This window comes from Panthera uncia, assembly GCF_023721935.1.
Source record: "Panthera uncia isolate 11264 chromosome B2 unlocalized genomic scaffold, Puncia_PCG_1.0 HiC_scaffold_24, whole genome shotgun sequence".
In the NCBI taxonomy this organism is placed as follows: Eukaryota; Metazoa; Chordata; class Mammalia; order Carnivora; family Felidae; genus Panthera; species Panthera uncia.
In genome coordinates this window covers 59,069,034-59,096,118 of record NW_026057580.1, presented here as the reverse complement: position 1 = coordinate 59,096,118, position 27,085 = coordinate 59,069,034, and the positions used below count along the sequence as shown (strand labels likewise).

Sequence of the window (27,085 nt, the reverse complement as noted above, 5' to 3'; positions counted from 1 at the left end):
AAAGAAGTTTCTCTGATTAGAACGTTTCTCAAAGAAACAAACTTGAGTATCAGGCCCTATGCAAAAAATCTGGGTAATAAAATCAGAGCAAAAGCAGTGATAACAACTGGTAACATGTAGTATCATGTCTTTTTTTTCTTAAGTGATTTAAAAAATCCGTAGTGTGTGTAGTCTTGTTTGTGCTAAGTGGAAATTGGGGAAAAGGGCTAAAAGAATGGAGCTTTTCTTTTGCTTCCTGTAGTATCTTCATGCACTCGCATCATGGTGTTGCCAAGTAATTATTTGTAAGCGTTTCTTCCAAGATAAAATTTTATTTCAAAGGCCATGTGGATTCGAGGACCAGCATATCTTTAGCTATTGAGGACTTCCTTCTGCTGATCCAGGAGTATCTAGGTTTCAAGTGTTCTATTAAGGAAGACTGAGTTTCATACAAATAGTATGTATATTTCACATCTATATTTATCTTCTTTACCCATCTATATGTACATAATTTTATTTCTCTTGCAATTTGCTTTTTTTTTTTTTTTTGCTTGCACAATTCCCAATGAAACAACTTGGTTCACTCTTGAGTCCGGCAATAGTTTCTAGTTACTCTCTAGAAAGGCACTTTCCAAGACTTAGTTGAGAAGTAAATACTGTATCTTCGTAATACTTTCGTTTTCCTTGTGATTTGTAGCTCTTAGCCTGGAAATTGATACTTTTGATACTTTAACGTCGTTCGTATTAAAACATCGTGCAAAGTATTCTATTCGAGGAAATGCATTGCAGAAATCCTTACGGGAGGCCATCTTGTAGTCCAGAGAAATGACTAACAGGCAGAAACGGATAGCCCCACTTTTCCCTAAGGGTCACGGGTAAAGAAGGAAAATATCGGGACTAGCTGGGAGACGTATAGCTCAGCCAGTGTCGCCAGAAGGGGGCGCGAAGTTTTGAGGTTAACAAAGACCAGCCGCCGCGGGTTCAGTTAAGGTCTCTGCAGTCGCTACCATCCAGACTGGGCACTTCACTAACGGCCGGTCTGCCCGAAGCGGAACCCTCAGAGACGTTCTGTAAATACCGAAGTCTGGAGAACTCGAGAACTTCCGACCAGAGCCTGGCCAGCCTGAAGTGCCGCTCTCTACGGCCGAGCAACACGCCGTAGTTGGTTCAGTTTGACCCTGACGCCCCGCCGTAGTGTGAAAGTAGCGCAGCGAATTCAGCCTCCCTTTTCCGAAGCGAAAACGTTGCTGGGAGAATATACTGCCCCTTGAAAGAGGATCCGTTGCTAAAGTAAAAAAAAAAAAAAAAAAATTGAGGGCGTTCTGTACTGAACACGTAAGCTCCTGGCTGTCTGCCCACTGTAAAGATGAAAATGAGTTGAGCCTGGCTCAATTAAGAGGTAACCTACAGGAATGTTCAGACACTTGCACGACGTTGACTAAGAAGTCCCCGTGGTTTTGCCCAAAACAAAAATGGCACCGAGACAAATTAACGGGGTATAGTCACGTGCTGAAAGACCAGGATGGGGGACAACATGGCTTCAGATGACAAGCGGATGTTATTATTATTCACTTCCGGGTGCAACCAATCAGGCGCCATCTTGTCTTGTTCGTGAAGAAGTAGAAGCATCGAAAGGTTTGGAGAGGTATTACAGGAACTGTGGCGACAACGGGGTTCCGGAACCAGAGTGGGTAAGTGGTGGGAAACAATTAGGCGTGGGGACTTGCCAGGCCATCACAGCCTTCTTGGTTTCCGTGGCGAAGGTAGATTAACTTAAACACGTAAGCTGCGTACGCTGCTTGGCGCGACTGCTGGAACCTCATCTCCTTAAAGAGGCGGTGTCCGCCCGATTTGGTGAATTGGATCGGTGCTCTCAGTGAAGAGGAAATGTTGTTATTAAAGAGAACACTCACGACTTCTTCCTATAACTCTGAGAGTTTTCTCTCGGATCAGAAGGGACTAATTGTTGGGCTCCTGACCGGCCGTTAAGCACTGCGCGTGCGCAGTGGGAACCTCCTTATGGGGAGGGGGGTGCAAGGGGGCGGAGGAGGCTGGGGCCCGGACCTGGACCTTTTGCGCTGTGCAGTTCCGACTACGCAGGCGCGGTCAGGGCACATGCGTCCTGTTAACTCCAGTTAGGTTCCCTAGTTTGTATTTTTCTTGTTTTTATCCAGCGAAGGACTTTGTGTGTTAAGCTCTAAGAGGGAAAGAGTAGTATCCAACATTTCAGATGTATTGTGGTGGATATTATTGTCATCTGAACATCATGAGCACTCGAGAGTTTGGTTGTTGGTGGTTAACTTATAGAAGAGCAAAATAAACTTGCAATGTGTGACTTGAGTGCCGCAAAGCAAAAATAAAAATAAATTTGAACAGTAAAGATTCACCTGTAGGACTGTCGTGGAGCTGTAGGGATAGTAATAGTAAATCGGTTCTTTGGAGATGTTCATGAGACCATATTTTTTAAAAAAAATGAACAGATTTTATTTTTTAAAAGTTTTTGATTTACAGAAAAATTGAGCAGATAGTACTGAATTCCTATAAAAACACTCCTGCCTTATACAGTTTCTTTATTATTAATATGCATCAGTATGATGCATTTGTTAGAATTAATGGACCAATATTGACACATTATTAACATTATTATTATTGTAGTTTCTTTGTATTTCCTAAGTTTTAACCTAATGTTTTTTTCTGGCTCATGATTCCATTTAGGATACTATATGACATTTAGTTGTCATGTGTCCTCAGCCTTCTTTTAGTTGTGATAGTTTCTCAGGCTTTCTTAGTTTTTGATGACTGTAACAGGTTGAATTGTGTCCCTCCAAAGTTTATATATTGAAGTCCTAACCTCAGTATCTCAGATATAGCCATTTGTGGAAATAGGGTCTTTAAAAAAGTAAAGTGAAGTCAATAGGGTAGGCCCTAATCTGTTATGACTGGTGATCTTATAAGACGAGGTTAGGACACAGAGGGAAGACCATATAAAGACATAGAGAGAAGACAGCCAACTATAAGCCAGAGAGAGAGGCCTTCGAAATAAATCAACCCTGCTGACGTTTCCATCTTGGATTTCTAGTCTCCGGGAGGATGAGGAAATAAATTTCTGTTCTTTAAGCTACCCAGTCTATGGTACTTTGGTATGGCAGCCCTAGCAAACTGGTACCGTAAGTTGGACAGTTTTGAGGCTCACTGGTCAGGTATATAATAGAGTTCCCTGCGGTTGGAATTTGATGTTTTTCTCATGATCAGACTGATGTTAGGGGTTTTGGAAAGGAAGATTACAGAGGAGCAGTGCCTTTTTCATCACATCCTATCAAGGGTATGTAATATGAATGTGAAAAATCACCTCAGTCACCTGCTTGAGGTGGTGTTTGTCAAGTTTCTCCACTGTAAAGTTCCTCTTCCCTAACAATCCCCTCCTTTCCATACTGTACTCATTGGAAGGAAGTCCTTTTGCACAATCTGTACTTGAGGAGTGGAGAGCGATGTTCTTCCTCCTTTTTAGGATGTAGTATCCACATAATTTAGTTGGAATGCTTCTGCATGAATGATTTGTCTGTCCCTGCATTTTTTTTTTCAACGTTTTTTATTTATTTTTGGGACAGAGAGAGACAGAGCATGAACGGGGGAGGGGCAGAGAGAGAGGGAGACACAGAATCGGAAACAGGCTCCAGGCTCCGAGCCATCAGCCCAGAGCCCGACGCGGGGCTCGAACTCACGGACCGCGAGATCGTGACCTGGCTGAAGTCGGACGCTTAACCGACTGCGCCATCCAGGCGCCCCTGTCCCTGCATATTTAATCATTTGTTTATATCAGTGTGGACACATAGATATTTGTGTCATAAGTTGTCTTAAAATCCATCGTTACTTTATTTTGTTGCTCAGATTGTTTCAGTTTTGGACATTGGGAGCTCTTTTAATTGTCTACTATGACATGCCTCCATCCTTTTATTCTCTTTCACTTTATTTTTTTTTTTTTTGGTACCTATAACCAAACTATCCAATTCTCCAATTTTTTTTGAGTGCCTCTTTTTATCTGCAAGTGGCAGAGCATTTCAGTATATCCTAAAATGCATGTCCCATCAAATAGCAAAATTTGTTTTACTAAATTTCAAATGATTACAAGGTTAGCCTCTGCTAGGGCCATTTGCACCTAACCTGAATTGAACAGATGAATTCTTTTTGGCATTGAGGTCAGTCATCTGATATGCAGTGACGTGGCAGGGGAGAAAAGGATTGTTGCATTTTGTGGTTTCTAAACTGTGTGTGTGATCTGAGAAACATTTTACCATATGCACTAAAGGATAGATGTGTTTCTATATCTCTTTGATTTTGCAATTGATGCTTAAGTACTTTAAAACAGATACTACATTTTCATTCTCATTCATCTGTTAGTTTATGAGAGGACTTTTGCAAATATTAATGACTGTCACTTAAACAAGTAATTTTAAGAATCTCAGAGCAACAAGTGTTCTAATATAGAGTTATCTAAGAAATGGAAAAGATAAACGATGCCATTTCAGGTTGTATTAGTTTCTTAGGGATACTGTAATAAATTATCATAAACTGAGTGACCTAAAACAACAGAAATTTATTCTTTCACAGTTCTCTGGGCTGGAAGTCTGAAATAAAGTTTTCTACAGGGCCATGCTTGCTTGCTCGCTCCACCCTCAACCCTCCAACCCTGCTTTAGGGGAAGATCCTTCCTTGCCTCATCCTAGCTTCTAGTGGCTCTCAGCAATCCTAGGCTTTCCTTGGCTATAGACACATCACTTCAGTCTCCGTTTCTGTGGTCGCATGGTGTTCTCCGTGTGTATCTGTGTCTCTAATAAAAACACCAGTCACTGGATTAGGACCTACATTAAGCCAGTATGACCTCACATCTTGAATACATCTGCAGCTATCCTATTTCCAGATAAGGTCACATTGATAGTTTATGGAAGTGAGGATAGGACTAAAACATAATCTTTCTAAGGGGGCACAATTCAGTCTGTAACACTGGTCATGGTCATAAACTAGATTTTTCCAGCCATATGTGATAACTTGGATGCTCTGATGGCAAACCGTTGTTATTGATCTTTCTGTTTTTCCTAAATCCCAATTGTTGACAAGGAAATAACAGGTAATTTAGCCCCATGAAGGGAAAGGCTTGCAGCCTGAGATCTATAATCATATTTTCCAAATCTGAGAAGTTGAGCCTAAGGATCTTTAAAATTAAGGCTAAAAGGGGGCGCCTGGGTGGCGCAGTCGGTTAAGCGTCCGACTTCAGCCAGGTCACGATCTCACGGTCCGTGAGTTCGAGCCCCGCGTCAGGCTCTGTCTGGGCTGATGGCTCGGAGCCTGGAGCCTGTTTCCGATTCTGCGTCTCCCTCTCTCTCTGCCCCTCCCCCGTTCATGCTCTGTCTCTCTCTGTCCCAAAAATAAATAAAAAACGTTGAAAAAAAAAAATTAAGGCTAAAGGAAGGGCAAATAAATTGGAATTGGCTTTTGATGTTATCAGATCAGAGTAGCAGTGTTAGAATGTTCTTTTCATCCTTGAATATTAGTGTTTTTACTTGATAAGAAATTTCAGTGAATGAGTAAAGTAATTTCACAACTTAATATGGGCAAAGCACTATGGAGAATTCATGTAATTGTAAGACTCTGCCCTCAAAAGATCTTGTACAAGCCATGAAAAAAAAAAAACAGTGAATATTCATTGTAAGTCTGTATAACATGTACACCGCATCATCTTTAGGTTATCATCATGGAAATCTTCAAACAGTGCAAAAGTAGAGTGTAGTGAACTCTAGTGTACTTATCACTCATCTTTAACAGTTATCAGTATTTTCCAAGTCATTGTTAAACCAATCTGTAAATGTAATTTTTAATGGTATAAGGCAGTGTTGTTTCATTGAACCATACTGAAAGTATAGGACATCTTTTTTTATTATTGCCATATGTGCCTTCACATTCCTTATGTTTTCTAGATTTTTCATTTGTTATGTTGATTAGTTAGTAAAGAAGATTTTATGGTGAAGATGAAGAAAGTGTGGGGTTTCTAAATCCTTGCCATCAAATCACTTATAATCTTGTTCTTTAATCAGATAATTAATGAAACCCTTTATCAAGCATTGTGCCAGATGCTGAAACATATATAAAAGTTTATATTAGATATTTGAGTATACTAAGTCTTTTCTTAAAATCTGTCCATTTACAAAATTCAGTGTAACTCTAAATTTTATTCTCATGACTGGAGAAACCCTTTTTGGACTAGATTATAGAAATTTACTCCCAAATCCTTCATAAGAAAATGAGACAGAGGTCAGGTAATTTGCCCAAAGTCTCACAGTTTTATTACATGTGTAGTGCTTATTGCCTGTATATAGCTGTCATTATGGACTGTGCTGATAACCTTCCTTTGATTTTTTTTTTTTTTGTATCTTTTAAAAATCTATATATGTATTTTTAAAAACACACACTATGGTAAAATAATTCAAAGAACACAGATATAAGACAATCAGAATTTCCTGATCTATTTTCACTTCCCAGAGCCTACTAGTTTTTAAGCATTTTTGTAATTTAGGGATTTTCTATACTAAATTTCATTCTTAATAAGAAAAAACCTCAAGCAGCATCATTATTCATGTTGTATCACATAATTTGTTTCACTGCTTAATATAATTTGTGTATCAATATATGTCAGCCTATAAAAGTCTATCTTACTCATTGTAATGGCTGAATAGCAGTCCACTGTATGGTTCTCTTGTATTTCACCCATTGCCCTTTGAGTGACAGTAAAAGCAGATGTTCACTGTTACAAACATGCTGCAGGGGCTGGGGTTACATGTTGAGTATACTCATCCATGGTTTAAGTCGTGGAATTGCTGGTGTTTTACCCACCCCCTCGTTCAATACTCATCTTCTGTAGCCAAGTTTTTCAACTGCAGATTTCATTGAAGCATTTTATCAAATACCTCCTAACTTCTTAATTCCTTGACTTTTATTGTCACTTTCTTTGCTGTATTTTTATGCTGTTCTGCTTCTCACAATTTCACATCTCTGTATTTTTCTAAGCCTAAGTGTATCAAACACTGTATTTGAATAGTAGCTTCCATAAAATCTTTGGGGGCAAGAAGCTTTGGAAAACATAGTAAAAGTAGAAGTGGCTGGTTTTAACAAATACAAATGGCTACAAGTAATACAAATCAAACTCTTGAAAATACACAAGTAAAAACTTTTTGTGCATGGGAAAACTGAAGTTCCTTTTTTTCTTTTTTAAAGCTTCACTCAATGATACTGTGAGAGGGAGGGACAAGAAGATTTTTTTTGAAAAAAAATTTTTTTCCGAAGATACCTCAGGTTACTTTCAAAGAAGAAAAAGAGAGTTGAGTAGAAATGGCTTGGCTTGATTGCCAACCCCTTTGCCTGCCCCCAATTGTAAACTTGAGGAGTGCTCTCGGAAATGATACTGAGATACTGAGAAAGTGTTGATGGTGGTATTAAGCTCTACTTTTTGAAGACTGCTTTGCTGAGTTTTCTTTAATATTTGTTTATTTTTGAGACAGAGAGAGAGCATGAGCGAGCAAGCACAAGGTGGGGAGGGACAGAGAGAGGGGGAGACACAATCTGAAGCAGGCTCCAGGCTCTGAGCTGTCAGCAGAGTCTGATGCAGGGCTCAAACCCCTGAACCGCAAGATCATGACCTGAGCCAGTCGGACACTTAACCAACTGAGCCACCCAGGCACCCTTGCTTAGTTTTCATGTGTTTCTCATTTAATCCTCAATGAGGTGAACACTTATTTATGTCCTCCATTTTATAGATGTGAAAACCAAGAATTAGACAGTGGTTAATTTGCCCATGTTCATACAGCTGGTGAGTGGTTTAGGTGGGCATCATGAAAAGAGCTTGTGCTCTGAAATCCAGGTTACTGGCCTTAAAAGGAGAACTGAAAAGTTGTTCATGACAACCATTAAACATGAGTAAGTGAAAGCAACTTTGATTTCTGGAGAAGTAAATCTGTGTATTGGAAATGATGGTTGGGAGTCAGCACGGATCATTTTCATCATGAAAGTGGTTTAAGGGCACATCTATTTGCAACTCTAGTAGTGAGTATATAGAGCTAGTTATGATGCCTACATTGTATGAGTTTATAACCTATGACAGAAAAATCTGTGCATTGAGTTTTCATATACCATTTACAGCTTTGGAAAACACAGCAAGCCATGCTTACAACAGCTTTTTGGTTCTCATAAATACAACAGCTTTGCTGTATTAGAAGGAGCTAGAGACTATTCATTTTTGCAGTTGGTATTTAGAGACTGATGTATGCAAAAGGCTGTCATGTCCCTTATGGGAGATAAAAAGGTGAATAGATTTGACTTTCTATCAACTTTAAAAAGCTGTTGATCTAATGGGAATAACCTTGCTGGTGTTAATTTTAAACTTAGAATTCTATAGAAAACCTAAATTAATGCATTTTGTTACTTGTGCCATTTAAGTTAATGTCAGGTGAATGAGAGCTTTTCAAATGTTTCCTTTTTTCTCAACATATATGACAATCCCTAAATTGTTTGACATTATTTTATACTAATGAATTGTTCAAGTAAATAAAAAGATACTTATTTGAAAGGGAAAAAATTTTAAAAAGCTTTGTCATTTGTGATGTACCTATTTCCCTTAACTTTAAATTGGTAGTTTCTCATTATAAAGTTAATGGGAGGAAAAGCTCCAAATTAATTTAGAGGTGATCACACTTTTATGTTGCATCTCTAGAATTTTATTAATTCTAGTAACTCTTCATAATCTAAGAGTAAACATATACTCTTTTTTTTTCCCCCCTCAGGGCATAAGTAATCTTGCTGCTATGCTTCCAAGCTGTAGTCTGAATCAACCCAAATTTTAAACAGAAGGTGAACCTCTGAGGTTAGTCAAAATAGCAGTTGGTATTTCTTCTGGGGGGTTCCTCTTTATTTATTTGTTACCTTTTAATTAAAGTTGTAAAGGATTCTAATAAGTAATTTAGCTTTTAAAATGTTTAAAGGTATAGTTGAAAAAGAGAGGGAAAAAGGAGAGAGGAAAGAAAATCTGAAGAGATTAGAAAAAGAAGCATATGCAGCTTGGAATTGATACTCAAGTCTGTTGTTGGCCTCAGGTGTGGTGCTATTTAGCATATTCTAATGATGCCATTATTATAGACTGTATTCTGTGACTAGAAGTCAAGTGCACTTGACTGTAAGGAAATCAAGGTAACAAAGGAATGCATCTTTTCTAATTTACAGTGTTCTTTACTTGAAAGGTCAGGATCTGACATTGATAGAACTATATGACATTGTGTGAATGCTGCAAACTCTTTTAAGAGACTGAATTGTAACAGCTAGTTGTCCTATTTGAGTGGGTGTCTCTTACTTCCTTCTTATCTGGCTTTCTTAGGTTTTTTTTGATCCCGCAGTGCTAAGGCTTGCTATTGTTTTATTTTTAGAATAGAGGAAAGGGTCATTCTAGAAAAATTCAGTTAGTAAAAATTTATTTAATGCCTCTATGCTAAGCCTTAGGGTACAAAAATGAAGAAACACATCCTGTTTGCCATGCATATCAATGGTTCTTAAAAGGGGTTGTATGTCAGTGTTGGATAAAGTACAGCTGTATTAGACTTGTAGGAATTTTAAACTTTTTATTATGAAAGTTTTTAAATTAGTTTAGAGAAAAGTAGACTAGTAGACTAGTGTGATGCCCCCACCCCCCGCCCTGCACATCATGTAGATTTAACAGTTATTAACACATATGCGCTCTCCCTTTCTTTTCCATGGCATTTAAATGTTAAGAAATCTGCTCTTGTAGACCTATCTGACTTTCTGGATTTGTCAAGTTGTTTCTTTTGATACTGTTTATGTCATTCTTTTGTTCCCTTTAATTTCTTTATAGTAGAATTAGATCCAAAAGCTCAGTTGGACTCCATTAAACATTTTTGGAGAAAATATTCAGAGTGATTTGGAGATATAATATTGTGTCTCATGAAGAGGCAACTAATAGTCTGTAGGGGTGGTATTTGAGCAACCTTTGAATTTGTGACTTCCCATCAACTTGTCAGATTTCCTGAATCAGTTGTTTCATTAGATTTGGCAATATAGTAATTTTCTGAATTTATTCTACTTCTGTGTTCATTAGCTCTAATTATAAGGAAGAGTTTTCCTTCAACAGCTAGAGCTGTTTGGTTACCCATTTTAGGGAGTTTTGGTTGGGAAGAGATTAAATCACTTTTTTTCTTATAATCTTTATTATTTTTTTATGTTTTATTTATTTATTTTTTGAGAGAAAGAGCGTCTGGGTGTGTGGAGGAGGGCAGAGTGGGGGAGAGAGAATCCCAAGCAGGCCCCCCCTGTCGGTGCAGCGCCATATGCAGGGCTTGATCCTACAGACTGAGATCATGACCTGAGCTGAAACCAAGAGTCAGACACTTAACCAACTAAGCCACCCAGGCGCCCCTTCGTATAATCTTTAAAATAAATAACTGTATTTCCAGAGGTCTGTATTGGGAAAAAAATAGATATTTTTCCCATCTTGTTGAGCTGAGTTGATTAGAGCCATGCTTGCCACCATTAACATTAAATTTTATACTCTTGGGGCGCCTTGGTGGCTCAGTCGGTTAAGTGTCTGACTTCGGCTCAGGTCATGATCTCGCGGTCTGTGGGTTCGAGCCCCGTGTCAGGCTCTGTGCTGACAGCTCAGAGCCTGGAGCCTGTTTCAGATTCTATGTCTCCCTCTTCCTCTGACCCTCCCCTGTTCATGCTCTCTCTCTGTCTCAAAAATAAATGTTAAAAAAAAAAATTAAAAAATTTAAATTTTATACTCTTGCTTGCCAATCTAAAAATTCCACTTCCCTTTGGTAAACTACTGACCAGAATTTTAGAGCTCTGATAACATAAATGTATCATCATATAATAATTTCTGATGTGTGAGCTTTTAAAATTAACTGTGATTCTCATTTTTAAATTGTTTATTTTGTTGAAGATAGAAAATCAAATATATTTTAAAAAGTCAGGATGTGGGATCAAGGAGGACAGCCTTGGCAGCAATGGCCCTTGAACCAACAACAGTGGATGCAGTCGTTCCAGCACCAGCAAGATCCAAGTAAGGAAATCAGTTGAATTTGGAAATTGGGAAAGGGGAGATAGAGATGAGTGGGAGATAGGTGATGGGATTAAGGCAAATGGAATTGGAATTGGTTTATTGGATCGTTTTATGACCAAAATATAATCTTGTCTCATAAATAATACTGCCATAGCATACATATTAGGGAATGAATTTTTCTTTAGAAGACTTCCTCAAAGAGTAGAAAGCTTTATGAAGATTATACATTTTTAAAACTGATTTAGTTCTTATTTTTCTAAAGAAAGAGGAAAATCTTCCTTAAATGTGTTGCTTAAGTAAAGCATACTTCTGTTGTTCATTACGTAGCTCATAGTCAACTGAAGGTATGCTATATATATCATTTAAATTTTTCTTTTTATTATGGAATATTTCAAGCATATATGGATGTGGAAAAGAGTGAGGGAGCCCCTTTTTATTACTTAGCTTTCATAGTTGTTAACTCATGGCCAGTTTTGCTTCATTGATAAGACCTCTTCCACTGTCCTGCCTTTACTGGGTTAATCTGATTCTATTTCTTTTTTTAATAGCTACATAACATTCTATTATAGTACTATAAATTAGTAAATCACTTTTGGATGATTGTAGCTTTGTACTTTTTGAAATAATTATCATAATTTTGTATACATATCATTGCATTGTTACATGTCCAGTTATTTTCTGAAGAAAAAAAAATCCAGGAACTAGGTTTGTTATACCACTGTCAGCTCATTTGAAAAGTTTTGGATACACACTGCCCAGGTTCAGCTCCACATGGTTTATGCCAGCCTATGTTTCCACCAAAATGTATGAGAATACCTATTTAATCTTTCCTGCAATGTGAAAAACTGTCTTACTCTACTTTGTTTCCTTTATTAATAATATTAGATCTTAAAATGTTAAGCATAGATATTGGAGAAGGAAGAGGACCTTTAAGATAGTGAGGCAATACATTTTGAGTAAAGAATGGCTAAGAAGTTGCTAAGAAGATGTATTTTGACTAGAGAAGGGAGCCTTAGCTAAAGGGTGACTGTGAGGATGAGCAGAGATAGATAGTTGTATTCATCCTAAGTCTACAGGATCCATTGTGGGCCTGGATAGGATATGTTTGAGGAAGAAATTCGTGAGTTTGATCATTTGTTTTTATAGTAATTAAAAAAAAAAAACAAAACAAGAAGGAAAGAAGACTTTTAAAAGACTCCATAAACTAAGGTACAGGGGATAAATTTCTTATGAGTTAATATTAGAAGCCAGTTAAGAGTGATTTTGTGGCATTGTTTTCCAGAAGTCTTCTATTATTTTGTAACCTGAATGTGGGTTGTTTTCTAAGCATCCTTTCAGCCATAACCAATTTAATATTTAAAATCTGTAATATTTAAAAACTCTAGTAAGGAATAACTGAGATACTAGTTTTACATAGAGGCACTATTCTTTTAGCTCTTACATTCTGAATGGTAACTTCTGCTGTGTTCAATTGTGTTAGGTCAGATTGACTGGGCTGCATTGGCTCAAGCTTGGATTGCTCAAAGAGAAGCTTCAGGGCAGCAAAGTATGGTAGAACAACCACCAGGAATGATGCCAAATGGACAAGATATGCCTACAATGGAATCTGGTCCAAACAATCATGGGAGTTTTCAAGGGGATTCAAACTTTAACAGAATGTGGCAACCAGGTTTGTTGTTTCATGTTATCTGGATTTTAGGACTATTTTTAAAATAAAATGAGGATTAAATAAATTGTTTAATTTGCTTAGTTTTATGACTTCTTGAAATTGATGCTCCTTAAAGAATAGGCAGTTTCATTTAGATTTGACCTTGAAATTTTGTGGTTAAAATTATTCTGTACTCAATCTGCTAGCATTGTGGCACTCAGTTTGATTCTTTTCTTGGTTCTTCATTCCTAGGCTGACAGGGGCTGGGAACACTGGAAACCTCACTTGGCATCTAGGGAAGAGAGCATTCTATGTCTCTCTGTTGCAACCTCTGGCCTTTTCAGAAGCAGCACTGGCAGAGCAAAACATGTCTAGCCTCTAATTAAAGAAATATTGTGTCACTAAGTGACAAATTAGTCTGTCAAATATACTCTGCCCCTACCATCCACCCATCTTTTTCTTTCCTTTTTTTTTCCAGATAGTGAAGATCTTCCATAAGTTTTTATATGTTTTATTTTTTTGTTTGTTCATTTGCTTTTTTACTTCACAGTATGATTTAGATTTCTTGATGCTAATTCAGTTTTCCATGTCTTGTGTTATTATTTTGAATAGTCACTTGAAAATATTTATAGAGGAATCTTACATTTGAGTATGCTGATGATGAAGTTTTAACCTCCCTTTCCCTATTAATACTTCTTATTGTTTCTCAGTGTAAGAATGAAAAACTCAGGAAGTGATCCTCTAACATCACTTTTAAAAGAATAATGAATATTCTAATCTTTGATACTCTGAGGTAGTTTATTTCTAGTTTTCTTGAAGCTACACCAAATTTCCCCAAGTTTGAAAATGTTTTGGTTCCCAAGTTCTAGTTCATAAATGACTCACCCTGGCATTCCTACTCCCCAACTTTATTCTACTGGTTTTCTTTGTGACCTGGGCAGGTGATTAACCTCTGTGTGCCTCAGTTTTCCCTCCTGAAATTGGCAAAGATAATACCTGATTTCTCCCTACCTCACAGGGATGTTGTGAGGATAAATGTGTTCATGCAAGAAAGATATTATATATAAAATCTCAAGGTGTTATTTTTTATGGTATTGTTACTGGACAGAAATAGAAAAAGTCAACAAAAAAAAATGCTTTGGATTTTGTTACATTATTAAAAATAATTTTGGTCATTTGATTTCTATATGTTTAGGATATGAATTAGAGTGGAGTTAGTTCATTTGAATTATTTACTACTTTAATTGCTTATTTTTAAGATATACAAGAGGAATTTGACCCAAGAAGTCATAAATTTTTAAATCTGTTTCTTTGCTGAAAAATCTTTCTTGAGATCTTAAAAATTTGTGATGTTGTTATAACCCCCTGTTGAATGTTTTTATGCCTAAATCCTAAATAGAATGGGGAATGCATCAGCAGCCCCCACACCCCCCTCCAGATCAGCCATGGATGCCACCAACACCAGGCCCAATGGACATTGTTCCTCCTTCCGAAGACAGCAACAGTCAGGACAGTGGGGAATTTGCCCCTGACAACAGGCATATATTTAACCAGAACAATCACAACTTTGGTGGACCACCCGATAATTTTGCAGTGGGGCCAGTGAACCAGTTTGACTATCAGGTGAAAGATATTTTGTTGCTTTAATATTGTAGATGTGCACGTAATCCATTCTTTGGAAGTGTCTCATCAAGAGTACCTAAGATCTGTGTTTCACTTTTCAGTCTTGTACAGATAAGCACATATTATGTCTCAGAAAAATTCTCAATTTTTGAGTATTAAAATCATTAGATTTTTTTTTTTCTGGTGTCTGATATGCTTAGGAGAATGATATAAAGGATCATTAGGGAAAAATTTGGATAAAAAGAAAAATGTGTAAGTGCAATAGCTATATGATGTTTTGTTTTCTAATTTATAATTTCAAAATGGTATATTTAAATGTTGAATAAAGTTTAGAAAATGCACAGTAGTTGAATACATTATTTGTCAATAATAGATCATGGATAAGACATGAATAAAATACATGAAGAACATAGATCATCTTCCTAAATGCAGTTCCTTCTGCTATATAGAATTATGACTTTTTCCTTCTGCTATATAGAATTATGACTTTTTCTAGTGTTGTCATTTTTTTTCCATTCTGACATGACATGTTAATGAAATTGTACATAATTTCCTTTGTAGCATCTAATTCATTCCTAGGGACATAGAACTCTATGGGAAATAGTATCGTTATGTGGGGCTTTATTTTCTCTAATCACTCTGCCAAGGGTCCACCCTCAAATTATAGTGCTAGATAATCATTTTGAAATAACTGATTGTAGTTGTTACCTTATAAACTGAGCTATCATGATTTAAAATTTTGAAAAAACTCAGACATTATTTCACTACTTGTATTAATAATGGACATAAATTGTAAACAGTATGCACCTTGAGACAGTAATCCTCATTCATATGTATTCAGATACTTATTGTGTATACTCGTACTTAGTATACAGATATGACAGTGTTTGTTTGGTTTTGGTTTTGAAGAAATGCAGTGGCAGGGAGCTTCTACTTACACCCCATTATCTTGATAAAACCCCATGCTAACAAGACAGAGTTCTGTTGGCAATGGGCTTATTAGAAAAGCCTCTGAAAATAGGAAAATTGCAAAAAAAATTTAATGATTCCATAACTTTTATTTTGTTTAAATAGATAATATTTCTTGCAAGATTATAGAAACAACTAAAATTCATAAGAAATAAGTTGGAATTGATTTAAAAAAACATCCTGTATTTTCTAGTTATACAAAAACTGACATTTGATTTCATGGTAGTAGAAGGATTATTTTATAAAAGGTCATATATATATCTTTTTCTATATTTATTGAAAATAGTGTATTAGCTGAATTTTAGATGACTCTTTGCATTTACATAGGCAGAACATCTTTATCTTTCTTAAGAAAAGTAAGCCTAAGTTCTTGGGGCTACAGAAATATCGGTGGATATTAGAACCATGGAATTCTTGGATTTGCTGCACACATGGATTTCTACTGTCCCAGTTCATAACACACGTGTGTCCCAGAGAGTATATTGTATTAATGTGAAGAAAAATAAACTGCAATACTCTTTCAGCATGGGGCTGCTTTTGGTCCACCGCAAGGTGGATTTCATCCTCCTTATTGGCAACCAGGACCTCCAGGACCTCCAGCACCTCCCCAGAATCGAAGAGAAAGGCCATCATCATTCAGGGATCGGCAGCGTTCACCTATTGCACTTCCTGTGAAGCAGGAGCCTCCACAAATTGGTAGCTATTTAAGTTTAGTGACCACAATTGGCATGATTTCTTGATCATGTATAAAGGATGTCTTGTTTTCTTAAATTGTTCTGACACTTCTGATATGTTAGGAATTGATAGTTTAAAATCCTATCATTTTATAGTCATAACCCTTAACATTACAAAAAAGTTGATGGTCTAAAATATGAAAAGTTCTGAGTATTTTTTTTAAAATAAATCATTATTTGAAACTACAGATTTTGTGATGAATAATAAATTTATCATAGCTGTTGCATTTTGATATTTTCTTCAGTGTTGGCAGTTTGGTACATTCTGCCAGTATATGAACAGTTCCCCTTTTAAAACCTCTTAATTGTTCTCTGTCTCTGGTCTCTTTCCACTCTCAGTTAATCTGATATGCTGCTGCCAGATTAATTTTCCTTTGGTTATTTCACTTGCCAGAAATATTTTGGCAGAAGATATAACTTTTTTCCTTTTTCTTTTTTTTTTTTTCCTTTTTATGAGAGAGAGAGAATGTGAGCCTGGGAGAGGGAGAGATGGAGAGAATCTTAACCAGGCTCCATGCCCAGCACGGAGCCTGACATGGGGCTTGATCCCACAACTAAGAGATGAGATTGTGATCTGAGCCGAAATCAGGAGTTGGACGCCTAGTGCTTAAACGTGGGGCTTAAACTCACAACCATGAGATCAAGAGTCGTACATTCTACCGAATGAGCCATCCAGGCGCCCTTGAAGATTTAAATTTTTAATATAGTATAACTAATTTATGTCTAATGACATGTTGTAAACTTAAACTTTGTATCTAGAAATCCAAATCCAATACTTAATATACCATAACATTTAAGTCTTTCCTTTTTATCACAAAGTAGACATGATAGGAAGATTCTAACTTCTTTTTTAACTTACGGAATCCTAGTTATTCACATGAATTCTCATTGTGAAAAACAGACTTGTGCTTTTGTTTGACTCTGTTTTTATATTTTAAGAAGCAGTGTAGTATAAAAGTTTGGCTTGGAATTAGCCCACATCACTACTACTGGCTTTTTAATTTTGAATACATCATTAAGCTTTTTGAACTTGAGGTTTCTTATTTGTAAAAGAGATTGAATAATAGTAGTGATTTTTTTTTTTTTTTTTTTTTTTTTTTTTTTTAGAATTAAGTGAGATGATCGTTTAATGTGCTTTCATAGTGTCCTGGCTTGTCATAAACATTAAGACAATGTTCACAAAGGGCCTGGCTGGCTCAGTTGGTAGAATATGTGACTCTCGATCTCGCGGTTGTGAGTTTAAGCCCCACGTGGGGCGTGGAGCCTACTTTAAAAAACAAAAAAGACCGTATTCACTGCTGCTCTTAAAAATGATCTTAAAGAGAAGCATAATGGTTACTGGGTTGCCTTATCACTGTCTTACTGAAGAATGATAGTTATAAGCACTCAAATGGCACCAGAATTCTTTTATTTCATTTACTCACAAAGTTGGTAGAAATTCAAGAATAAGGAACTCATACATTTATGATTTTTATTAAACTAACTCATAAATATTGTTTTCCATGTGAAACAGATGCAGTAAAACGCAGGACTCTTCCAGCTTGGATTCGAGAAGGTCTTGAAAAAATGGAACGTGAAAAGCAGAAGAAGTTGGAGAAAGAAAGAATGGAACAACAACGTTCACAATTGTCCAAAAAAGAAAAGAAGGCCACAGAAGATGCTGAAGGAGGAGATGGCCCTCGTTTACCTCAGAGAAGTAAATTTGTAAGTGTTAGAGTCACTTGACATGGAACTCCCATGTGATTTGAATGTGAAAATTATTGAAATAAACCAGTAATTTAGTTATAAAAAAGTATTAGAATAATATTCTTGAGATTACTTTTAGTAAATATTTTGAGGATTATGGTTTTTGTTTTTTAATTTTTTTTTAATGTTTATTTTTGAGAGAGAGAGAGAGAGACAGCATGAGCGGGGGAGGGGCAGAGAGAGAGGGAGACACAGAATCAGAAACAGGCTCCAGGCTCTGAGCTGTCAGCACAGAGCCCGACGCGGGGCTCGAACCCACGGACCGTGAGATCATGACCTGAGCCGAAGTCGGATGCTTAACCGACCAAGCCACCCAGGTGCCCTGAGGATTATGTTTTTATAGATGTTGTTATTTGAGGGTAGAGTAAGGAGAAAAAGGGGGCAGTGGGTTTATAAAACATTCTTTCCAGAGAGAAATTACTCATTAGGCTGCTAGATACGTCTTACCTTGAGAAACAAGTCCATATTCTCTTGTTGCAGCGCAGCTGATTCCCTAGTGGTGGATTATAAAATGAAACTAAGTTAAAATGGCAAGGGAGAAGGAAATCTGCCTTTTTTGACTATTTAAGTATATGTTTATACCAGAAGATGAATAACTTTCATAGTTTTTGACATGCACGCTGAAAGTAATTAAGTTAAATCTTTAAACCTTCATCAGTTAGATGGTGTGAGTGGCTTAGGAATTTTTTAATTTAGCAGTAATGTGCTCTCAGCTGACATGATAGCCATAGTACTGGCTGGTATGCAACTCTGGAAACGGGTCTGTCTCCCAATGCCATTTTATGCTTCAGAAATAAATCACAAGGGGACAGCAGGGTAACTAGATTCAAGTAGACATTGGTTTAGCTTAAATTTCATAAATGCTATATAATACTTTCAGTATTTCACAAAAGCACCATGCCAAAGATGTGTTTTTGTTGTGGGTATTATGAAGATAAGAACCAAAAGACTGTCATAATAGTTTGCCTTTTTTTTTTAAATGTAATTATTAACTTTTAACATGACATAGTGGATTTCCAGATTTGATAGGTTTAGGTGTCAAAAAAAGTGTTTGGAGATTATCTTCCCCCTTCTCCCAAATGCTTTTGGGCTTGTGTTACATGTATTCTTCCCCTGGTTCAGATAGTCTTTCCATAGTAGTGTTTCAATGATCACCTTATGTTTTACTTAGTAGGATTTTTAAGGGTAACTCTAGGATACTTCTTTGCCTGAAGAAGAAGCCCCTTTTTAAGGTGTGCCATCTGGATACTGAAAACCTATAGCCAGAAACAGAGACGAACTCTGGCATTTCCTACATCTGAAGTAGGAAATGATGCATTTCCTACATCTCATTTCTTATCTGTCCATTTTGTAGCAAAAAAGCACATTTTGCTAAGTTTCAAGGCCAGCTAAGATCTGGAAACTGATACAGATCTTTAATTTTAAGTGACATGATTTTAGGTAAACAAGCTTAAATTTGTAGCTATATGAAAGTAACATTGAATAATATAAATGTGGTTTATTTATCCAAAGTTCTACAAGCTACTTATTTCAAGACCATGATAGATAATGGATATTAATTGAGTCAGTCTTGGTATGATATTAATTTTGGTTATTTATACAATAAGTCAAAATTGACTAAGGAAAAAAAAATTGAGGGGTGCCTGGGTGGCTCAGTCAGTTAAGCATCCGATTCTTGATTTTGGCTCAGGTTGTGGGATTGAGCCCTGGGTTGGGCTCTGCACAAATGGTGTGGAGCCTGCTTGGGATTCATTCATTCTCTCTCTCTCTCTCTCTCTCTCTCTCTGTCTCTGTCTCTCTCTGTCTCTCTCTTGCTGTTGCTCTCTCGCTGTCTCTGCCCCCTCCTTCTCCCTCCCCCATCCCTCCCTCCCTGTCTCTCTCTCTCTGCCTCTCTCTCTTGCTCCCTCTTGCTTTCAAAAATAAATAAATAAGCTTTTAAAAATTTTTGAAAAATAATTGATATTCCTAAGCTATCTTGTAATCTCATATTTCCTTTCAGGTAACACTTTATACTACTAAATGAAATCTATAGTACACATTTGTAATGTAATTTAGAGAGAGATTTTATTTTTATATATCTGTTTCATAGACTTTATGGTTTTAAAATAGAATGTGTAAGATAATGATTTTACATTATAAGCATGAATTTGGGCTACCCATACTATTACTTCTTCTAGGATAGTGATGAGGAAGATGAAGACACTGAAAATGTTGAGGCTGCAAGTAGCGGAAAAGTCACCAGAAGTCCATCTCCAGTTCCTCAGGAAGAGCACAGTGAACCAGAGATGACTGAAGAAGAGAAAGAGTATCAAATGGTAGAATGTTAAATTTCTTACCATGTACAGGATTAAAAAAATATTTTTTACTGAAGTATAATTGACATAGAACATTTTGTTACAGGATTTGTTTTGTTTGGAATTTCTAAACTGTTAGTTGACTGTTTTAAACGTTTAAACTGTGAACTCATGAAACAATTGCAAAATGTATATTGATATATAGAGATGCTAGGTAATGTCTACAATTTATAATAGGAAATCGCTGCTTATGCAGCAGTTATTAAGCATGTTTCCTAATACCAGTGTTGTAAATAAACAGTGCTTTACTGTATGAGACCCAAGGGAGCATTTATTGATTTATTATTTTCTAAGGTATGTCTTTTGAATACTTAGAAACATTAAAAGACTTCATAGAAAAATAAGTTTAGGAAGCACTGAGTTGAGTACAGTTAAACATATTTCTTCATTGAAAGACTTAAAGCCTTAAATATCTATAATGTGTACTGTCATTTTCTGAGATTGGGAATATAATATGTTGCATTTCTTCTATTTAAAGACCAGTGATCTTTGGAATGTGTGTAGAAGATGCTGATATAGTGTACTTTCGTTAGCAGATAAGTAATCTGGAGCCCTGAGAGGCTGAAGAACTAATAGTTGGTGTACATTTCAAACAGTTGCTGGTAGCCAAACTAGTGCTAGAATCCAGCTTTTATTTCAAGTCACTTGTACTCTATATTTCAGTAGTCAAGAAAAAAAGGACTTGATCTAACAGAGTGGAATAGCTATCTTTTCCTTCCCCTTAAATTTCACCTTGAGCCGAGGGTTAACGTAAGTTCCTAGGTAATTTAACTAGTGTTGTGCTGCTTACTAATACTGTTATTAAATGAAGGCATCCTCCTTTCAACTTAAAGCATCTATGGAAACTTTTATTGATAGGGGCCTTTTAAAAATATTTTGTGTATAGAATTATAATTCAATTTCTTTATTATACAGGGAAATTCATACTTTATTTCATGATTTTGAAATTTTCAAAGTTTTTGTATTTTAGAGTAATTTTCAAGATATTCGGTTCCTTGGAATGATATGATCTCTTGTTTAAAAATGTTTTATAAAATGGCTTTGCCTGTTAATTGTTTTTGAAAATATCAAACAGCATTAGTAACTATAATAATTAAATTAGGAACAATATATATAAATATATAAAATATCCTTCTGTAGATGTTGCTGACAAAAATGCTTCTGACTGAAATTCTACTGGATGTCACAGATGAAGAAATTTATTACGTAGCCAAAGATGCACACCGGAAAGCAACGAAAGGTATATTGTGGGTGTTCTTGGTTTTGTTTTTCTGGGAATATTTTGGTTTTGGTGGCTATTTTGGACTTTTTTTGGTTGTCCCTGCTGAATTCTAGCAGATATTTGAAATATTTTCTTCTTGCATGTTTTTAACTCTCTGGGAAAGGTTAGATTTGTAGGACATCATATTAAAACTATAGAAGTATTTTTCCTTTTATCCAACTTGCTTGAGCACAAATGAGCAATTATGCTATTTTTTGATGAAATGTATAGTGGAAAATTCTTGATGTTCAATTTATTTCACCTGATTTTTTTTTTATAGATACCATAGTATTTGGTGTATAACTTTTAGTGTAGTTTAGTTTCACTAATGAATTGAATTGTGACCCTTCAGTTTTCACAGTTTACCACTTAAAATTCTTACAGAAGCAAGAGATTCACCCATCCCCACCCCCCATATTCTTGGTAACACTTAAAAAATATACTGAAAGCAAAATTTAAATTAGGGACCATACCTCAAAAATAAAAATACTGATGTACTGGTCAGTATTTTTCATCATTATAAAACAATTTCAGCTCACTTCATTATAATTTCAAGGCCAGACATGCTACTGGTTTAAAATGAATGTTATGTTTTTAATGTTTCTTCTCTCCCCAAAAAGCAGCAATAGTAGTAGATTTAACAATACCATAGACTCTCATGACTATGAAATCGTGGCTATTTGTGTTAACATGTTGTTCCTGTTGTTGATGTGATACAAAGCTCCTGCAAAACAGCTGGCACAGTCCAGTGCACTGGCTTCCCTCACTGGACTCGGTAAGTGTTTTCCTTATTTGTGAGAGGGCCTTAAAGGGAAAATCACACTTACCATGTCTCTCTACATGTTCTGTTTTGAAACTGTACTATTCCTACTCAGTTTATAAACCTAGATTCTAGGGTTATTTCGGTCTCTAAAGGTTTGCCTATTTTTTTTTTTTTTTTTTTGACTAAAGCATTCACAGGAATTATTATAAATGTGACTAATTCATAGTTTATTGGGGCGAGCTGTAATAGTTCATTACTTAGCCCTGATTATATTTAAGCTCACTTTCAAAATGATTGCATACATGCCTTAGGGAAGAACCTATCCACTAATGCTGTTAATAGGGGACTTTCATTTAGATTGTGTTGTAGCAAGTTGAGTTTTAACATAGAGGAAAGAGTTTATCTTACAATAGTGTAATAGTAATGATGTGTTCGTAATTTGCTCTTTGCATGATATATTCTCAAGTATATAAAAGCTTGAACTTGCCTTTTCCACATCATTTCAAATTAATCTTTGTGGGGATCAACAGAAATGGGTAGAGCCAAATGCCCATGTGATTTTGTTAATGATTAATTACTATTTAGATCACTTCAGGGTGGGGAGTAGTTTTAGCACATTACCATTTCTGTACCAGTGAGAATTACAGTATTCTAATTTCTTTAGGGAAAAAATACTTTGCATACTACCTGGGATTTCTGAGCTTTGAACAATTAAAGAATTAATTTTAGAAATATTTTCAGGATCATTGGTAGTTGAATTGACTGTGCTTTAGTGAGGCTCTATTAGTGCCCTGTTAAATGGTTTTGTTGGTTAGTATGGACAGTAAAACAGAACTGTTATCACGGTTCCTTTATGGTGAGAAATACAAATATTTCAGAAAGAATGAGATACTGTCAATTTTCACGAGGGTTCTATGAACTCCCTTACGAATTGGAATTATACTCCTCCCCACCCCGAATAAGCATATTCTTCCAAGAAAAGGCAATGAAAAAAAATTAGCTTTCTTCTCAGACCTTAAAAATTTTTTAGTGTCTAGAATAATTTTTCCATATGATAGACTGAACTTTATGTACACAGGTGGACTGGGTGGTTATGGATCAGGAGACAGTGAAGATGAGAGGAGTGACAGAGGCTCTGAGTCATCTGACACTGATGATGAGGAGTTACGGCACCGAATCCGGCAAAAACAGGAAGCTTTTTGGAGAAAAGAAAAAGAACAGCAGCTGTTACATGATAAACAGATGGAAGGTATATCTTTTAGACTCACTTAATTTTTGTCCAGTTTTATTTGTATTTCTTTTTATTTTTTAACCAACCTAACAATATCGAGGGTAGGCTTGAGGTTAGAATATAGATAACATGTGATGTGACTAAAACTAAGGTTTTTGGCTTATTTGCAGTTTTTATGAAACTTAAAATTAATCGTGGTATTCAAAATATGTAAAAGGTGAACTTTGTCTTGTTTTGTAAGACATTAATTTCAATAGCTATAAGTTGTCATTGAATGTATTTTTTCTTTCTAAAGTTTTCAAAATGAAAAAGAAGACTTTTGAAATGGCAGAAATGTATTTGTAAAACTATTGAAAAGTAATTTGTAGTTAGAATATTTAATGCGTAGCTAGCATATTTAAGGAAATAGAGGACTTTCTACAGAAAGTTTTTTTTTTAAACATTTATTTATTTTTGAAAGACAGAGCGTGAGCCCGGGAGGGGCAGACAGAGAGGGAGACAGAATATGAAACAGGCTCCAGGCTCTGAGCTGTCAGCACAGAGCCTGACGTGGGGCTCGAACCCACGAGCTGCAAGATCCTGACCTGAGCCAAAGACGGAAGCTCAACCAACTGAGCCACCCAGGCGCCCCTTTATAGAAGTTTTCAAATGTAAAATACTATCCATGACTGTAGTTTTTTATAGTTTACATAATGGTATTAGGAATACTGAAAGAGTGTTTTGAATTTTTTGGAAAAATCATACTTGGACAAGGAAATTATTAAGAGTTAGCAGTCGAAAATTTCCTGTCAATTACTTAACCTTTAAGTTGCCTTTTGAGACAAAAAGGAAATCTTTTCCAGTTGCTTCACATGTACCTTTCCACTTTGACACTCTTTTCTTGTATTGTCCAGGAGCATAGATAACCCTATAGGTGGTTATTGAACACTTGAAATATACCAAGTTTAAGTATGCTATAGGTATAAAATAGACTAGATTTGAAAGATTTTATATACATATATATATATATATATATACACACATATATATGTATGTATATATATTTGAAATGATATTTTTAATATTTTGGGTTAATAAACTATTAAAATTAAGGTCATCTGTTTTTATTTTCTTAATGTAGCCACTAGAAAAGTTTGAATACTTACGTGGCTTGTATTCTGTTTCTGTTAAACAATGCTGTTCTCCTGTTACCATTTGATAGCTTGAAATCTGATAGTTTAGGGATTTTTTGGTCATACATTTGACTTTTCATAGTATTTTTTCTTTTTCTGTTTCAGAAGAAAAGCAACAAACAGAAAGGGTTACAAAAGAGATGAATGAATTTATCCATAAAGAGCAAAATAGTTTATCACTACTAGAAGCAAGAGAAGCAGACGGTGATGTGGTTAATGAAAAGAAAAGAACTCCAAATGAAACTACGTCAGTTTTAGAACCAAAAAAAGAGCATAAAGAAAAAGAGAAACAAGGAAGGAGTAGATCAGGAAGTTCTAGTAGTGGTAGTTCCAGTAGCAATAGCAGAACTAGTAGTACTAGTAGTACTGTCTCTAGCTCTTCATATAGTTCTAGCTCAGGTAGTAGTCGCTCTTCTTCTCGGTCTTCTTCTCCTAAAAGGAAAAAGAGACATAGCAGGAGTAGATCTCCAACAATTAAAGCTAGACGGAGTAGAAGTAGAAGTTACTCTCGCAGAATAAAAATAGAGAGCAATAGGGCTAGAGTCAAGATTAGAGATAGGAGAAGATCTAATAGAAATAGCATTGAGAGAGAAAGACGAAGAAATCGGAGTCCTTCTCGAGAGAGACGTAGAAGTAGAAGTCGCTCGAGGGATAGGCGAACTAATCGGTCCAGTCGCAGTAGGAGTCGAGATAGGCGTAAAATTGATGATCAACGTGGAAATCTTAGTGGGAGCAGTCATAAGCATAAAGGTGAGGCTAAAGAACAGGAGAGAAAAAAGGAGAGGAGCCGAAGTATAGATAAAGATAGGAAAAAGAAAGACAAAGAAAGGGAACGTGAACAGGATAAGAGAAAAGAGAAACAAAAAAGGGAAGAAAAAGATTTTAAGTTCAGTAGTCAGGATGATAGGTTAAAAAGGAAACGAGAAAGCGAAAGAACATTCTCTAGGAGTGGTTCTATATCTGTTAAAATCATCCGACATGATTCTAGACAGGATAGTAAGAAAAGTACTACCAAAGATAGTAAAAAACATTCAGGCTCTGATTCTAGTGGAAGGAGCAGTTCTGAATCTCCAGGAAGTAGCAAAGAAAAGAAGGCTAAGAAGCCTAAACATAGTCGATCGCGATCCATGGAGAAATCTCAAAGGTCTGGTAAGAAGGCAAGCCGCAAACACAAGTCTAAGTCCCGATCAAGGTAGTATACTTTTTAAAGTATTTTGTCTGATTTTTAAAAAAATTTGACTGAATTTATTCAAAGTTGAAAGTGTCCTTTCTCTCTCTCTCTTTAATAAACTCAGTTTGGTACTTGATAAATGATCATAGTCTTAAGTAACTTTAGAAATCCTATATAATAATATTTATTTAAAAATTGCAGATTCTTTAGTTTAAAATACATTTTTATTTTTAAATTTGTCTTTTCCCTTTTTTTTTCCAGATCAACAACCCCTCCCCGTCGTAAACGCTGAGGAATGATGTGGCAAGGATGCCATGATGTTTAAAAAATTCCATGAGTTTTAAGGGCTTGTCTCATTATAGAGGCACATTGTGGCTGTGTAGGTGAAACCAGAATCTTTTTTTTTTTTTTTTAATCTGTGAATAGGTGTACTTTTTCCAAATGCTGCTCCAAGTTACTTAATAGGATTTCTTTGTATTACATTTTTTTCAAAAAATAGTGCTTAATAAGACTATAAACATGCCATTCTCTTTCAGCTGTAATGTTCTTAAAATTATTCTTGAATGTACTGTGATGTCAATAAAGCTCTTCAGTTCATTTTTGTTAACCTCTTGCACCTTAATTTTATGATTTTAATCTAAGGAACGTACTTTTATAAAAAGGCAGCTGGAATTTTGTATAACAGGTTTTAAAGGTACTTCCTCTCATCTCCCCCAAAGAAAATGGTTTTAACTTAATAGTTTGTCAAAGTTTGTAAACTGTACCCATGGATTTTTTTGTCAAATTCCAACTTTTAAGGGTGTGGAAGAGGGCCAAAAATAGATCTTTACTTTTCATTTGGAAACATTTGACAGGTTTCTAAACTTTTCTTCCTATTTTGGGGATTTTTGAGTAATATATTCTCTGTGTATAAAGTATGGTTTACTTCTGTACAGTGAAATTGCTGGAATCAATCAAGCCAGTGCACATAAGAAACAGTTGTGTTTGACCCTCATAGTCAAGTCTGGAACTCTATTCTGCAGTTATCCACTTCTGTTTTAGAAGCATATTTTAAACACTGGGTTACTACAGAAATAAGACTCACAATCCAATATATTTATTTATATTTTTAAAATATGACCTCAACTCAGTGGAGGAATGCTGTATTATGCAGGTTTGTGTCAATTTCATAACATTAAAATGGTCTGGTTTTGTCAGTTTCTTAACAATTATGATCAGTGAGTGGTCTAGCTATTTAAGACAGTCATAACTTACAAGTAAAATGAGGCTCTGCAGGCATTTAAATGCTCAACTGCTTTCAGGGTCTGTTTTACGTGATTAT

The 27,085-nt window shown here is 35.8% G+C and overlaps 1 protein-coding gene across 7 annotated transcripts; it reads left to right on the top strand.

The window, feature by feature from the left end:
* Window positions 1–1,351: 1,351 nt before the first annotated feature.
* Window positions 1,352–26,361, top strand: PNISR (PNN interacting serine and arginine rich protein). 7 transcript variants are annotated; one of them, XM_049654033.1, is made up of 13 exons: window positions 1,556–1,670; window positions 8,808–8,887; window positions 10,977–11,092; window positions 12,573–12,761; window positions 14,140–14,363; window positions 15,857–16,028; window positions 17,580–17,770; window positions 19,990–20,127; window positions 21,307–21,406; window positions 22,149–22,202; window positions 23,269–23,439; window positions 24,699–25,785; window positions 26,026–26,361. In XM_049654033.1, exons 3-13 carry the CDS (start codon window positions 11,005–11,007, stop codon window positions 26,054–26,056), a joined length of 2,445 nt encoding a protein of 814 aa, XP_049509990.1. In that variant the 5' UTR covers window positions 1,556–1,670; window positions 8,808–8,887; window positions 10,977–11,004; the 3' UTR covers window positions 26,057–26,361. The 7 variants fall into 7 exon arrangements, with proteins under 7 accessions (XP_049509995.1, XP_049509996.1, XP_049509992.1 ...); XM_049654032.1 differs by having other exon boundaries at window positions 10,973–11,092; XM_049654035.1 differs by lacking the exon at window positions 8,808–8,887 and having other exon boundaries at window positions 1,555–1,670.
* The last annotated feature ends 724 nt before the right edge of the window (window positions 26,362–27,085 follow it).

What these genes read in the sequence shown, in the direction of transcription:
- PNISR (XM_049654035.1), top strand. Translation starts at nt 11,005, where the DNA reads ATGTGGGATCAAGGAGGACAGCCTTGGCAGCAATGGCCCTTGAACCAA. An exon ending in TACCTCAGAGAAGTAAATTT is followed by an intron (nt 17,771 to 19,989) that starts GTAAGTGTTAGA and finishes TACTTCTTCTAG; the next exon opens with GATAGTGATGAGGAAGATGA. An exon ending in AAGTCTAAGTCCCGATCAAG is followed by an intron (nt 25,786 to 26,025) that starts GTAGTATACTTT and finishes TTTTTTTTCCAG; the next exon opens with ATCAACAACCCCTCCCCGTC.